The 16,915-nt window shown below is 39.1% G+C and overlaps 1 protein-coding gene across 1 annotated transcript in view; it reads right to left on the bottom strand.

Moving 5' to 3' along the window:
• The window catches only part of CCDC30 (coiled-coil domain containing 30), a 110,380-nt gene that overhangs the window by 30,838 nt on the left and 62,627 nt on the right, over positions 1-16,915 (bottom strand). Inside the window, exons 8-9 of the mRNA XM_006839829.1 lie at positions 9,620-9,782; positions 481-593 (exon numbers count right to left, since the gene is read on the bottom strand). Of these exons, the coding sequence (XP_006839892.1) occupies positions 481-593; positions 9,620-9,782 (276 nt within the window). The remainder of the gene's footprint in view (positions 1-480; positions 594-9,619; positions 9,783-16,915) is intronic.

The raw sequence follows: 16,915 nt of genomic DNA, 5'->3' as shown, positions 1-16,915 counted from the left end.
CTGCAGATCTTGTGGTTAGTATAGCCCAAGTCACAATCCACTACGCCACCAGGGCTCCTCACAGAGAGGCTATGGGGACTCAAAGAATGGGTCCCCTCACACAACCCAGGCTGAGGGTGTTAAGAAACACTTCTTAGAGGAAAAAAGTGGCTCCTAGTCTTAGTAAAATTAATGGAAATGGAGACAGGGTGGTCTAGGCTGAAGAGCAAAAGAAGTCTGAAGGCAAGTGAGAAGGGTACATTTAGGGGAAAACCAAAACATTAGGTTGCACCAGAGCTCAATACATATTAATTTCCTTCCTTATCTCTCCCTGGGGAAGAAATTGGACCCCATTTCTCCTCAGGAATAACTCTATGGTTAGGACTTCTGGGAACAGGAGAAAACTATATTGGCCCTCTTCACCCACTAGTTGGCCTGGAACTGGCTAAAAAGCAGCTACTGTACATAGTTTTCTTCCAGAGGGAACTGGATTTCATTTACCTCACGTGGACATCAAGCTGCTTCAAAAATTGCCCATATTCTTCACGTAGAGCATCCTTTTCTTGCTGCAAGCCATACAGTTTCTCTGACAATTCCTGGTTGCTTTTGAGATGCTGAAAAAACATTAAAAAAAAAAAAAAAAATGAGAATACTCGGTGTTGGTAAAGCTATGAAGTGTGAGGGAATGTAAATTAGTAAAGCCTTTCTGCTGAAAAAAGGCTGACTGATTCCACCTTTGAAAATCATGGTAACTTCTTGTGATTCCTGTACTTCCATTTTTCCTGAAAACCTTCTCCCCAGCCTTTCCAATGGGTTTGTAAGCTTCTAACTCTCTATATTATACAGGACTGCTATGAGTCAGAACTGACAGCACTTAACAACAACAACAACAACAATTCTTTATACTAAAAATATTCATCGTAAGAACTTTGTGACCTAATCCTAAATGAAAAAGTATTTGGCTCAAGAAATGGCCCTATCCTCAAATATGAGACTCTGGGATTATTTCTTGGAACTGAACAGATTTGAAGGCAGTGTGATCTTATCACCAGTACTAGCAATTTATGGCAAAAAAGTTGATAAAATGATCATGTATTGCTGTTTGTGAGGAAGTGCTTTTGGAGACTAAGTGACTAGAACAAAGAAAGCTACAGTGAAATTGAGAACTACAAGGACTGTAATATTGTCTGACCACATCTGACCATGCTAATTGCCCACAGGGAGAAGATAACATGTTAGTATGCCTATAAGGATTTAATTATTGGAACAGACACAGACACAGTCAGAAACCCAGAAAGCTTCTTTTAGTATCTTGAAAGAACCTTTTCTTTATGTAGCTAGCAGGCCAATGTAACACACATAAACACACACACAATCATAAATGTCATCAAGTAGATTTCAGAAGTGCCAGACTAGTTGAACCAAAGTCTTGCCACATCTCTTATCTAAAAAATAGGGCTTTTGTTGGTGTTACATGGAAGAAACCTGAGAATTGGAAAAAAGGACATTTGAGAAGATTCCAATGACTTTGAATGTCCAAATTCCACTGAGTACTCCTTCTCTTGCTTCCCAAGGAGTTTACCTACCCCTTGGTTTGTAGACTCTCTATTGATTTTATCTGAGACAGTTACCTTGTAAGAGGTTGTCTAAACCTAAAACCAAATTGAACCCACTGCTAGCGAGTTGATTCAGAGTCATATTTACCTATATAGGGCAGAGCAGAACTGCTCCTTCAGGTTTCTGAGATTGTCTATCTTTCTGGAAGCAGACAACCTCATCTTTCTTCCACAGAATGGCTAGTGGGTTTGAGGTTAGCAGCCCAATGCTAAAAGAGACTGTCTACTCTCCTTAAAACCTAACCCTACACTACTACTTCTCATTGCCTCCAATCCTATAAGTAGAGTCAGGCTCCTAGAACTTCCTGAAGAGTAAGGATTGAATACAGGCACTAACATAGGAGGAGAAAACAGACATATTGAAAACAATTCTAAGATTTTCCACTTTATGTTGACAGATACCTGAATGTATTTTTAAGGTATTATACTAGGAGGGGAGTCCTGGTGTGGTGCTGTGGGTTAATGTACTGGACTGCAAAGTCGGTTTGAACCACAGGGTCAGGAATTCAAGCTCATCAGTCACTCTTCGGAAACCCTACATAGGGTTGCTAACAACCACACTAGGAGGGGATATATGTTGACTGGGTCTAACTTACTGATATAGATGCTGTTTTGGATTGAATTGGAGTCCTGGTGTGGCACTGTGGGATAATGTACTAGACTACCAGGTCAGTTTGAACTGCAAGGTTGGCATGTCAAATTCACCAGCTGCTCCTCGGAAACCCTATACAGGGGTTCTATGAGTCAGAACTGACTCAAAGGCACTCAAAAACAAAACATGGATTGAATTATGTTCCCCTAAAATATCTACTGATGTCCTGGCCCCTCTATTTGTTCTTGTGATCCTATTTGGAAACAGAGTGTTTTTGTTAATGAGGTCTTGGAGACCTGGTGTGACGCTGTAGGATAAAGCACTGGACCACAAGGTCAGCTTGAACTGCAAGGTTGACCATTCAAACCCAACAGTCGCTCATCAGAAACCCTATACAGACAGGGTCGCTATGAGTCAGACCTGACTGGACAACACTAACAAGAGAGAGTAGGGTGTGTTCTAAACCTAGTCACTTCTGAGTCAGAGAAAGAGCAGAACAGACAGAGAAACACACATAGGGGCTGACACCAAATGAAGACAGACACAGCAAAAGCATTACAAGCCCAGGTGTTCCAAGGATTGTTGGCTACTGGAAGCTGAAAGAGATAAAGAAAGACACTGCAGAGCCACTCCCCTGAATAAGAACTTCTAGTCTCATACACTTGTACTGCAGGAAAATACATTTCTGTTCTTTAAGGCCACATGCTAGTGGTATTTTTGATACAACAACAAAGGGTAACTAAGACATTAATCCCGAATTCAGGATTTAATGTGTTAACTTAAATATCTAAGAGTAATTTTAACAGCTACATGGCTGGTTGGCTGAAATGTGGATTAACACTGGCCTATATTAAATGACATTAAGAGTCTATACTTCCTTGGTATAAGGTAAAGGAAGGAATCCAAAGACTTAAAACAGATTGGAAATCTGGAGTAGATTTATTAAAGGGTGATCTGCTTATTCAAATCTTTACCACAGGGATTCAGAAGACAATCCCTTTACACCAAAGCCTTGTAAATACAATGGTGAGGGGAGCACCGGATTCCTTGAAATGGCTATTCTATTGAGGATGATGGTGGAAGGTGACACCTTATAATGGCTCCCTTATAAATAGGAGTAATGGTGCTACAAAGTGTCAGAGATAAAAAATGACAATGCTTAGTCCCCAGACAGAAGAGGAACATGATTACTGTTCGTTGGTAATAGGGCCAGAGATGTAATCAAAATGGTTTGACTTGCAGAAATCCTTGGTGATGGTTAATTGATCACAGTAGTCTAGAATGAAAATCGATAGAGTAGACAAAAGTATTACTTGAGTTGTATTTAAAAATAAATAAACAGAACTCTCTAGGTCAGGTGAAAAGAGGCCCAATTTGAATGACAACATAGCATGTAAGTAACAAACTCTTACTCAGTCCCCAGACTGCAGCAAGTTCACAAACCCAGAGTGCTTTGAAGGATGAGAATGTTAGGTTGTCTTGAAAAAAGACCCACTGACACTGTTGAAGTGTGCACTCTTCTCTCAAGTCTTCCCCAGTGAGATCTATGGTCATTTATCAAGGTGACTGGAGAAAGGGAAGTGTATAGACATTTTGAGGATTGCAATACAAGGTAGCCAGTACTAATAACCTTCTTGTCTAAAACACCACTGAGGTTCACAGTTCAGAGCAAAGACTTAGAGTATTCAGGTGAAAACTAGAACCTAAACTCTGGGTATGTCTTAGAGTATGTCTACAGTGATTCGATGATCCAACATATGTTATACAGTAAGCCTAGTGGATGTTGTGAATTTCTCCTTTGGTTATTTCTGCAGTTCTGGAATGCATAGTCACAATAGACAATCTGGAATAGCAGATTCTCCATATTGAATATTGGACCTGAGCAATGAGGGCTATTAACGGTAGAAAAGGCCATGTGTTTGGAGGACCTTTTCATATTCTGAAATCAACATATCCCACACTTGCTCCTTTAACCCATTTATTGAGTAATTTTCAAGGTTGCAAGTTTTTAGTGGTACCCAAAACAAGAGTTGTGTCTGATCCAGGCTGCATGTAAGCTACACGATGATACAGGTTCCTGTGCTATATAGAGCTTCTGGCAAGCTTTAGTAAAATAATTTCATTTTAGGATTTGGGAAGTAAACCATCACCTCTCTCCATAACAACTACTTTCTCTTTGAGGAAAGACTTTTACTTGGGACTGAACCCTAGTAGAGACTGAATGTTTGGCTATGAAAAATCAAATGATCAAAGGACCTGAACTATTCTTCCTGAAAGTACATATATTAGTCATCAACCATTAAGTTGGGCATGTGCAATAGGACTCTGTCATCAAGTACTTGGTCCTGAAGATAAATGAACCTGAACAGACCCTAAAGGCATAAAGTTACATGAGTAGGTGGTACTTACTCTGAACACTGCCACCTCTCTGAACCCAAACATACGGCTTTAGTGGGAGTGCCCTATGACAAGTGACTGAGAAAGCATACATTTAGATTGGATTTATGGAGTTCTGGTCTGGCACTGTAGGATAAGCACTTGACCACAAAGTCGGTGGCTCAAATTCACTAGCTGTTCCTCGGAAACCCTATACAGGGTCGCTATGAGTCAGAACTGACTCAACAGCACTTAACAACAACAACAGCATGCACTATATATTGTGACCATTTGAAATAGCATTGTTGCAGCATTACGACATTATGTAGGCTTTAAGAGTAGTGGGGAAGGGAAATCTTTTCAGTGGGCAAAGCTCATGTTCATTTTGCCTGAAAGGAGAGATGGGCAGAGGTGTGGGTCTATATTAATTCTTTTCTAATGATTTTTCAGATGACCAAGGATTTGGAAAGAACAAGACTGAAGGACTGACAAAAACAAGTCTGGGAGGTGAGCCTGAAGTGGAAATGCTATCCAATAGAATTTTCTAATGATAGAAATACTCTGTACTTTATAATATAGTCCCCACTTACCAAATGGAGTCCTGGTGTGCTGCTGCGGGATAATGTCCTGGACCACAAGGTCAGTTTGAACCACTAGGTCAGTGGTTCAAACTCACCAGTTGCTCCTTGGAAACACTATACTATATACTATGCTATGAATCGGAGTGACTTGACGGCTCTTAACAACAACTCACCACATATGTCTACTGAGCACTTGAAATGTGGTTAATACAACTGACAAACTGAGTTCTAAATTTTATTTAGTTTTAATTGTAATTAAAATTTAAATAGCCACATGTGGCTACTGGCTACCATATTGGATAGCATAGGCATTACTGTTATTGTTGTTAAGTGCCATTGAGTTGGTTCCATCTAATAGTGACCTTGGATAGAGTTTCCGAGGAATGGCTGGCGGGTTTGAACCAGCAACCTTGTGGTTAGCAGTCCAGTGCTTATCTTATAGCACCAGACTAGGACTCCAACACAGGCCTGCAGTATTAAAATGTGTGTTTCATGAGTTTGTGCTCACCAGAAGGTATCTAAAACAGAGGAGGTCCTCAATAATTGGATGATTTTTTAAAAAGTACATTCTGTAGATGGTACTTAGCATCTTTTTCTATCATCAGTTTGCTTGTTCAGTGGACTCAAGCACAAATAACACAGTGGCAGGAATCTGTATTTTGTAAGGAGACATCACAGGTAATTTATTCAACTTGCCAAAAGCTAAGATCAGTTATGAGCAACTGATATGGTTGTCCTCTGAAGGGCCAGCCAGCCACCTGGTATCAGGTTTATTAGATTGGATTCCTTCCATCATGGAGAAAACAATTCGTCTTAGTGTAATACATACTCATTGTAGATACGAATTTGCTTTCTCTGTCCATAATGATTTTACATGGATCACCCATCTGTGAACTTATCAAATTCTTTATTTCCTTTCAGGATAATTTTCTAGCAAGAGAAGTAAAACAGTGGCTCATGTACATGGGAGTGATGTTTAAGGTTATATGTCAACGTGGCTAGGCCATCATTCTCATTGGTCTAGCAAATACCATGCAATTATCCTCCATTTTGTGAGTTGACGCAAGTGGCCAATCCGTTGAAAAAGGAGTTCCCTTGGGAGTATGGCCTTCATCCAATATATTTGTACTTTTTGGCACAGCAAAATCTCTCTTAATCTTGCCTTTGATCCTGGAGTTACTTTGTTATCGTGTGACTTATGGTTTTGGGATGCGAGCCAGCAGTCTGCCGCCTGACCTGCTGATTTTGGGATTATCAGATGCTGTTACTAAGTGAATCCAGAGAAGTTTCCACAGATTTGGGACTTTCCAGCTTCTACCACTGAGTGAACCATTTCTTTGAAACAACCTCTCTCTCTATATTTATATATATACTTTACTCGTTTTGCTACTCTAGGAGAACCCAGTTCTAAGACAACTAGATTCATGTATCTCTCATCATCCATAAAACCTAACAACCTGATAGAACAGTGGAATGACCTATTGAAGACTCAATGATAATGTTCACTAGGTGACAACACCACAGAGGACTGAGGTGCAGTCCTAGAAGATGACATATAAGCTTTAACCTGTGATTAACATATGCTACTGTTTCTCACATAGCCAGATACATAAAGAGGCACCGTGAAGCAAAAGTGGGAGTAGTTTCTCACACCAGTACCCATTGTATATTATTGAATTATTGGTGGTTAACTTTATAATTGGAAGCCTGGTATGGTGCTATAAGAAAAGCACTGGACTATAAGGTCGGTTTGAAATTCAATGTGGTTCAAACCTATCAAGTCACACTATGAATTGGAACCCACTGGATGGCACTTAACAACAACAACTTTATAATTATAATTAAGATTTTAAGTTACACTATATTTGTATGGATTTAGACTAAGGTAATAGGAGTTAACATTCTTCCAAAGGATCACAGATAGTGATGGAACTTTGAATGTTTCCTTTTTAAGGAGAAGTTTATTTATTTATTTATTTTAATGCTTTATTGTGAATTATGTTTTATAGTTTACATGGGAGGACATCAGCTTCACATTGATCTCGTTGTATATCATTTCCTTGCCATGGTTACAATCCCTTCCATGCATCATCCATCAACCAAAGGGTATACCCCGCGAGCCTGGCCCACGGTTGTTCACATACAGCCCCTCTCCCTCTCCAGGTCCAAAGTTTCCAGCCACTCCATCTCCCCATGTCATCATCTCTACCTCCATCCCTGGCATCACTGCTTCTCTGGGTAGGGTTCCATTCTCTGCTCTTCTCCTTTGATGATCCCAGGGACCTCTGCTCCCAGACTGCAGTGTTACTCACTCCCTTCCCTTATCCCAAAACATCCACCTTTACATTTCTAGCCCATACAATCTGTCCTGATAACAATTGTTCGCTATTGTATCACAAGAGACCTATCTGCATCTCCTATCATTAACTCTGACTAGGCAGAATTGATACTACTCAGTGGAGAGTCTACCTTGCTGCACGCCTTCTGGATCTAGGTTCCCTCTTGAAACCTTGTAAGCCAGTCACTTCTTGCCTCTGTTGCCCCCGCCCCTAATTCTGGGTAGCCAATGTCCAAGTTGCCCATATCTGTCCTCTCTGTGTGTGGAGAAGGTGGAATGATCCTCGCTGTGAAGATTTGTTCACTCTTTTGAGCTACTGCTTCCATAGGTGTATGTCAAGTTCATCAAATTGTATCAATTTTTTTTTTTTTTCCCCTCTTCTTTCTTCTTCTGTTTGAGCTCTGATCATTCAGACATTGAAGCCAGGTCAAATGGGTATTATCTGCAAGTGTGGAAGTTCTTATGCATATGCCCTCTCTTCTTATCAGCTGGATGCTTCACTCTCCACTCTAGTCCTCTGTGGCTATGTCACTGACTCTGGGTCAAAGAGTCCCCTGGACTTGGCACACTGCTGGCCAACCAGGTCTTAAGGAGTAGTTTATTGTATCTTCATTTACATGAGTCACAGTGGATCATGTTATGTGGAAACATAATACTCTTCTCGTTGTTTAGAAAGTTAACTATGGGTGCTGAGTATCCACAGTGGACTGTCCTAGAACTCAGTAAAATTCCTACTTATTTCAGCTCTCCCTTATGCTACAAGATTGGAACTCTGAAAAATGAAAATTTTGAACTCCCTTGCCAGCAGCAATCAAGTTTTCCATTTAGTTTCTGAAAATGAGAGATACTTGGAAAGCATAATAGTAACATTCCAGCTGTCAAGTTGATTCCAACCTGTGGTGATTCCAGGTGTGTCAGAGTGGAAGTCTGCTCCATAGGGTGACCTAACCCACCAGTGGCTTTTAAAATATGTTTTATTGTGAATTATGTGATAGTTTACATGGGATAACATTCGTTTTTGCCATGGTTACAATCCCCTCCATGCATCATCAACCAACCAAAGAGTATACCCTTCAAGCCTGCCCGCATCCCTAGTCATCAGCACACAGCCCCTCTCTCTTTTTGTGTCTAAAGTCCCCAACTGCTCCATCTCTCCATGTCATCATCTCTGCTTCCATCTCTGGTGTCACTGCTTCTCTGGATAGGGTCCAGCATCCACTCTTCTCCCTTGATGGTCCCAGGGACCTCCACTCCTAGACTGAAAAGTTAATCACTCCCCTCCTTGCTACAAAACATCTACCTTTACATTTCCAACCCTCACAATGAGTCCTGATAACAATTATTCACTACTATATCACAAGAGACCAATCCGCATTTCCTTTCATCAGCCCTGCCTAGACAGATTGGATATTACTCAGTGGAGAGTCTACCTTTCTCCACGCCCTCTGGATCTAGGCTCCCTCTTGACAGCTTGTAAGCCAGTCACTTCTTGCCTTTGTAAATGGCTTTCTTTTGAGGCATCTCTGGGTGGCATCCCAAACCTGCAAAGTTTGGGAGGGCAGAGGAGCACGTTAACTGTTTGTACCACCTGGGACTCCTGTACTAGCATAGAAGAAGGAAAAAACATGATTCTCCTGTAGTACTCATTAGTACCAGAAAATAGGTAGATAGCAGAAGAAATATTTGTAGGAAGTTTTGAGGGGATGTTCCTGTAAGCCTCACTTTGGGTACAGGAGATAGATTCTCTATCATTTCTGAATTTATTAAAAACCAGCAGTAGTTCTTTCTGACTTTTCACTGACTCCAAATACACTCTTTTAACTGTTCTGAAAGTATCTTGTTATTGCTGTTAAGTTGGTTCAGACTCATAGCAACCCTGTATAGTGTTTCCTAAGAACAGTTGGTGGGTTGGAACCACTGACATTTTGGTTTACCAGTTCAGTGCTGATTCTATAGTGCCACGCCATTCCATATTAAATCCCTTACTGTTTGAGATACCTAGAGTAGATTTCATTTTCCTGACTGAACCCTGAAATTAATGGATAAAGTACTAAGCACTCAGTAACAACTGACCATTATTACCTATTATTCAGGCCCATGGAAATAGGAAAACTGAGAAGTTTATTGGCTTTCTTACCTCATCAGATTTTCTCTTTTCATTTTCCAGTTGTCTAAGTAGGGTCTCTTGCTGTTGAATTCTGAATTGTTGCTGAGAACTGGTCACTTCCAGTTGATTTTCTTTATCCTGTAAGATCCTTACTTGCCTTTGGAGAGCATCTAAATTCTGATCTAGGAGTTTCCTGAAGGCAATCAATGCACATTAAATCACAAAGAAAACTGCAAAACTTTACAAATAAAAGTCTTAACCTGAAAGATTTTTTCACTATTACACAGAATTACTTTTTTTCCAATTGGGGGGGAATGTGTGTCCATAAGGTAAAGAGACCAATAGAGCAAACCTCCTTTGAGAAACAAGTTTTTCTTAGCATTCTCTTTACTCCTCAAAACAACTCTATAAGGAAGAAATAAATTCCTTTATTCTACAGAACAAGCTGTGGTGCAGGCAGGTTTAATTAACTGGTTCAAGGTCGGACAGCTTGGCTCCAAGTCCAGAATCCCATATTTTTTCTACCCTTCCTCATAACCTTATAAATTGAGCCATTTGATCTGGATTCAATACAGAGTTGTTAGTTATAAAACATGACTGATACTAATGTAAGCATGCTAATACTGCTGTAGATGGATTACAAATGAGTCTGTGTTTGATGAGGAAACGTGTCCGTTGCAAAAGAACCATAAACACTTTGCTCCTTCAGAGGAAATATCATCAGACAACAGATTGTGGAAGCAGGTTCTGAGGGTTTCAGATGAACTCGTCTGGAAGGCAATTCATCCAGAAGAAGGTAATGATGAACTAGCACTAGTGGGCAAAACTCTCACCTATGTGCTAAGGCACTAACATACTGATATTGAACAAATGAGTTTGCTTTCTGTTAAAACAAAAATTCATAGTAAGCCAATAAAAGAAATGGATTGAAGTTTATTTAATAAACAATTTGCAAATTGGGCTAACATTTTTTTTTTTGCGTGTGTGTAGGTGGTTTTTAAAAAACTTTTTATGGTGAATTGAGTGAAGGTTTACAGAGCAAATCATCAGTTGTACAACAAGTCATACACTTTGTTTCATCTCAATGACTGTAATCCCCTCCAAGTAAACAGTTATCTCACTTCCTCCTGTGGTTCTTATTTCCATTCCTCTGTCCTTCCCAATGCTTCTGAATTTTGTTCTTAAGTAAATGTTGCCCTTTGAATCTTGAATGGCTGATCATTCCATGGTGAACATACCTATCTGCTGCTTAGCTGAAAATTGGGCTATGAAGATGAGTTCCATTCCAGATCTCAAGAGTGGCCGAGGTCCATAGTCTCCAACTCCTCCAGTCTGTTTCTGACTAGTAAGCCCAGTCTTTTTTATAATGTTGACTTTTGTTCCATATTTTCTCCTACTTTATCTGGGACATTCTAATGAGTACATTTTCATAGCAGTTGGTAGTGGTAGCCAGTCATCATCTAGTTGTGATCTCAGGATTGTGGAGACTAGAGGATGACATTTTGACTGGTGTTAAGTGCCTTTCAGTTGGTTCTGACTCACAGTGACCTTGCATAGGGTTTCAGAGGAGCAGTTGGTGAGTTTGAACTGCCTGCCGACTCTGTGTTTCAAATTGACCCTGTGCCATACCAGAACTCCAATGTTTTTGACCCTCTAGTCAAAAATACTTACTGAAGAAGATAAAAAACCACAGCCTTCATTATAGGTTGCACCTCATTATAAAGAAACAAAAATCCTCACCACTGGACCAATAAACAACATCCATATCAATGGAGAAAAGATTGAAGTTGCCAAAGACTTCATTTTGCTTAGGTCAATCATCAACACTCTTGGAAGTTGCAGTCAAGAAATCAAACGGTGTATTGCATTAGGCAAATCTTCTGCACAAGACCTTTATAAAGTGTTGAAGAGCAAAGATGTCAGTTTGAGAACTAAGGTGTGCTTGACCCAAGCCATGGAATTTTCAGCAACCTCATATGCATGTGATAGGTGGGCAGTGAATAAGGTAGACTGTAGAAAAATTAATGCATTTGAATTATGGTGTTGGAGGAGAATATTGAAAGTACCATGGACTTCCAAAAGAACAAACTTGGAAGAAGTACAACCAGAATGCTCCTTAGAAGCCAGGATGGCCAGACTCTGTCTCACATACTTCAGACATATTGTCAGGAGGGGCCAGTCGCTGGAGAAGGGTATCATGTTTGGTATGGTGGAGGGTCAGAGAAAAAGAGGAAAACCCCCAGCGAGATGGATTGGCAAAGTAACAGCATCAATGGGCTCAAGCGTGGCAAAAATTGTGAGGTTGATCCAGGACCAGGCAGTGTTTCCTTCTGTTGTGCATAGGGTCTCTATGAGTCGGTACAAATTTGATGGCACCTAACAACAACAACAACAACAACAAATGAGTCACAATCAAATTGATGGCAGTGAGTGTGGTTTGGTGGTTTATTCTTTGACTTAACGGTGACTTTTAGGAGAGCAGTTTGCTCAAGTCTCTAAGTACAAAAGATCACCTAAGGGCAGTAGCGTTAACTCCATGGACCCCAGAGATGCAGGAGAATTAAAACTGTTTCTCATTTCTTTAACCTCAGTTTTCTGTCTTTGAGACAGATTTATATTTGAAAAAGATGCTTATATCTCCTTACTACTGGGCACCTAGTTCATATGTTTCTGGGTATAATTGAAACTTCTTGAAAGACTTGGAGCTCACCTTCTACCATCCGCACTGTACTCCTGCACCAACATTTCCTTTCATTTCTATTATCAATATGATATACTGTCATCATTGTTCAGTGCCCTTGAGTCAGTTCCTAATCATAGTGACTCTGTCTAGGATTTCTGAGGAATGGCTGGTGGATTTGAACTGCAGATCTGGCAGTTAGCAGTCCAGTGTTTATTCTATAGTGCCACGTCAGGACTCTTAATATATTGCTGTTGTTGTTAAGTGCCGTCTAGTCAGTTCTGACCCATAGCGACCCTGTATAGGGTTTCTGAGGAATGATTGATGAGTTTGAACCTCTGACCTTGTGGTTCAAATCGACTTTACAGTTCAACGAATTAAGTCATAGCACCACACCAGGACTTCTAATATACTGCATACATAAGCAATTCCCTGCAATTATAGACTGTTCCTCCTTTTTGGCTCCATTCCCAATTTCTGATTAAGGAAACAGACAAAGAAATATGTCTTGCAGTTAAAAGGAAGTTTTAATCTGCTGGAACGAAAAAACCTTGAGTTATCTTCAGTAGAATTTCAGAGTTGAAAAATGACATTGGAAAGTGGGAAATCAAAATTGAAAGAGCTACTTGTGAATATGTTGGGATTCAATTCCTATACAAAATATACCGTTTGAATGATAAAAGACTAACAAATAGACCAGTAAATAAGATTAAGAAATCAGTAGGCTGATAAAGCTCCTTTTCTGCCCCATTGACTCAGCCTCCCTTCTAGTTGTTGTTAGGTGCTATTGAGTCGGTACTGACTCATAGCGACCTTATGCACAGCAGAATGAAACACTTCCCCGTCCTGGGCCAACCTCACTACTGTTGCCACACTTGAGTCCATTGATGTTGCCACCTTGTGAATCCATCTCATCTTCCTCTTTTTCTCTGACCCTCTACCTTATCAAACATGATATCCTTCTCCAGCGACTGGTCCCTCCTGACAATATGTTCAAAGTATGATAGACGAAGTTTGGCCACCCTGGCCTCAAGGAGCACTCTGGCTGCACTTCTTCCAAAACAGATCTATTGTTTCTTTTGGCAGCCCATGGCACTTTCAATAGTCTCCTCCAACACCATAACTCAATGCGTTAATTCTTCTAGGGTCTTCCTTATTCACTGTCCAGCTTTTGCATGCATATGAGGTTATTGAAAATACCATGGCTTGGGTCAGGCACACCTTAGTCCTGAAGCTGACATCTTTGTTCTTCAATACTTTAAAATGGTCTTGTGCAGCAGATTTGCCTAATGCAATACATCGTTTGATTTCTTGACTGCTGCTTCCAGGAGTGTTGATAGTTGATCCAAGAAGAATGAAGTCATTGACAACTTCAATCTTTTTTCCGTTGATAAGAATGTTGTTTATTGGTCCAGTGGTGAGGATTTTTGTTTTCTTTACATTGAAGTACAACCTATACTGAAGGCTTCATCAGTATTTTAAGTCCTCTTCGCTTTCAGCAAGCAAGGTTGTATCATCTGCATATCATAGGTTGTTAATGAGTTTTCCTCCAATCCTGATGCCATGTTTTTCTTCATATAATCCAGTTTCTTGGATTATTTGTTCGGCATACAGATTGATTAAATATGGCAAAAGAATACAATACTGGCATACTCATTTCCTAATTTTAAACCATATGGTGTTCCCTTGTTCTGTTCACACAACTGCTTTTTGGTCTATGTACAGATTCCTCATTAGCACAATTAAGTGTTCTGGAATAGTCATACTTCACAATGTTGTTCATAGCTTGACATGATCCACACAATCAAAAGCCTTTGCATAGTCAATAAAGCAGTAGTAAATATCTTTCTGGTATTCTCTGCTTTCAGCTAAGATCCATCTGACGTCAGCAATGATATCCTTTGTTCCATGTCCTCTTCTGAATCAAACTTGAACCTTTGGAAGTTCTCTGTCAATGTGTGGTTACAGCCGTTTCTGTATTACTGTTAGTAAAACTTTGCTTGCATGGGATATCAATGATACTGTCTGATGATTTCTGCATTCCATTGGGTCGCCTCTTTTTGAAATGGGCACAAACACGGATCCCTTCCAACCAGTAGGCCAGTAGAACACAACTACTATAAATAATAATGAGAATTGGCTATATCTATTAACCACTTAAAAATGGTTATTGCTAAAAGGTAGACTCTGAAGGACTTTTGCTTTTATCTTATATAATTCTTTAATATTTGAGTAGTTATAGGTACAATTGTACTTCCTAGAATTTATCCTAAGAAAACAATGAAATATGTACACAGAAATTTACATGGATATATATTATGACATTGTAAAAGAAACAAACTGTGAGCAATCTAAATGTCCTGCAATAAAGGACTCATTTGCTAATTATTGCATATCATTAAAATAGCGTTCTAGAAGAATTGTAAAAATACACATTTTGTTTTCAATGAAAGTTTATAGAGCAAAATAGGTTTCTACTTAACAATTACTCTACAAATTGTTCAGAGATGTTGGTTATATTTTTCACAATGTGTTATCATTGTCACTAATTCTATTCTGGATGTCTGGTTACAGTAATCTGGTTACCCTTTCATTTTGTTTTAGAGTAATTGTTGACTGTTTGGTCTCATGTAGATTACTTTTTTTTAAAGGTGTGTGGTACTCATGGTAATACTCTTTATTTTATGAAGTAGTCTATTGTTTACTTAAAAGGGGATCTCAAAGGGTATTTTTGGTTCAAGGTTTATGACGTATGTCTGGTTGGTCTTCTAGGACAGTTTGCTAGTCTCAGCAGACCTGTAAGTTGGGAATTTCTAGGAATCTGAGTTCTGTTCCACATGATTCCTCCCTTTTTATCAGAATCTGTTTCAATATGGTCAAGAAGAACTTTTAATGGCAGGTAAAGATGATCATAATATTTTAATTGAAAAAAGTAGGCTACAACCTAAATATAAAAATTATTGTTTCCTCCAGGTTATAAAACAATGGTCTCCTTTTTGTTTAAAAAACCCCCAAAACTCTAAATATTTCATTTTCCTATATTTGTAGTTAAAAAATTACTTTTATATTTCTTCTCAGCAAATCTTCTCCAAAGATAAGGAAACCAAGGTCCAAAAATATTAAATAGCTTTTTACCTTGTCCAATTCATTAATTACATCTGTTCTTTAAAAAACAAACAAACAAATAAACAAAAAAACTTCATATTGTTATTTGGCAATCTGTTCTTGATAATTCCAATTGCTCAAATTCTTGGGGGTGAAATTCTGCTGTGTGTTGTTTCAGCTGACTTTCATTCATGGTAGCTAGGTTCCTTGTATTTTTTGGTGATTTTAAAAAATTGTATGCTTATATTTGATTGAATTTAATATATATGAATCAATAATATATTAAGATTGCTTTTCTACAGAGATAATTTGGATTTTCTTGGTTTGGAAGTCAGGTAAGTGACTACTAGGGTACATTTTAGCTCCTTTTAGGTTTTATTTTAGCCTTACACTCCCTTATATGGCAAGCTCCCTGGCTTCCTGTCCTGAACCCAGGGTTGATACTGTTATTTAGCACCTGATTTGAAAGTGGATTCACTTTTATTTTAGTTCACTGTATTTTGCAATGTTTTAAGAGGTATTCTAGTATTTATTCAGGATCTCGTTGTATTATAACAGGAACACAGTTTGCCATCCTGCTAGAAGTAGCAGTGAGACAAGAAGTTTCCCACTACACTGCAACTCACAGCTTCATATAGTGAATTCATTATTCATTTACTTCCTTGAACATTCATTCGTTTAATATTTACTGAGTACCTATGCCATTTAGACTCTATGCAAGTGCTTTCAGCTACATAGTATGTGAGTATTTGCATACCTTTTTTAGTGGGTAGGACCATATTTTCCCTCAAATATATGTGAATCTTTCTGAGCTTCATATAAATAAAAAGCCATCAGTTACTGAAGTTTAGAGCATCAAGCAGGATCCACCAATAAGAATCCTAATAACAATCATAGTAATTTTAGCAAAAACTGTGGCAGCAGTAACAGGAACTATTAGATTGGTAGCAGGTTAATGATAATTAAGATGCCTATAAAGTACTTAAGGAGCTCTGGTAGCATAGTGGTTACGAATCGGGCTGCTAACTGCAGGGTCGGCAGTTCAAAACTACCAGCTGTTCCGCTGGAGAAAGATGAGGCTTTCTGCTCCCTTAAAGATTTACAGCCTCGGAAACCCTGTACAAGGTTGCTATGAGTCAGAACCGACTCCATAGTACTTAACAACAACAACATAAAGTACTTGGAACTTCTTTGAAGAAAATCCGCTGATAAACATAAAATACTAATTTTAGTCTAGTTTGAGTATTATGACAACCATAGTAGACAGCTAGAAAAACAAATTTCAGAGTATCATTTTTCACTGGTAATTCAGTAGTATTCCAGAAAACGTAGTGGTGCCTTAGTTGTGTGCCAGAACAAGAGAGAAAATCTCTGCCGCTTACGGTCCCACTTTAGTGTGAGAGGCAAATAAGAAAACGAACAATTAGAATACAGTGTGCTAAGTGTCGTTTGTGCCCATTCCAAAGAGAGGTGACCCAACGGAATGCGGAAATCATCGGACAATCTCTTTGATATCTCAAGCAAGCAAAGTTTTGCTCAAG

The sequence above is a fragment of the Chrysochloris asiatica genome, unplaced genomic scaffold (assembly GCF_000296735.1).
Source record: "Chrysochloris asiatica unplaced genomic scaffold, ChrAsi1.0 scaffold00026, whole genome shotgun sequence".
NCBI lineage: Eukaryota > Metazoa > Chordata > Mammalia > Afrosoricida > Chrysochloridae > Chrysochloris > Chrysochloris asiatica.
Note: the sequence above shows the minus strand (reverse complement) of the source record. Positions and strands in the feature narration are given on the sequence as shown.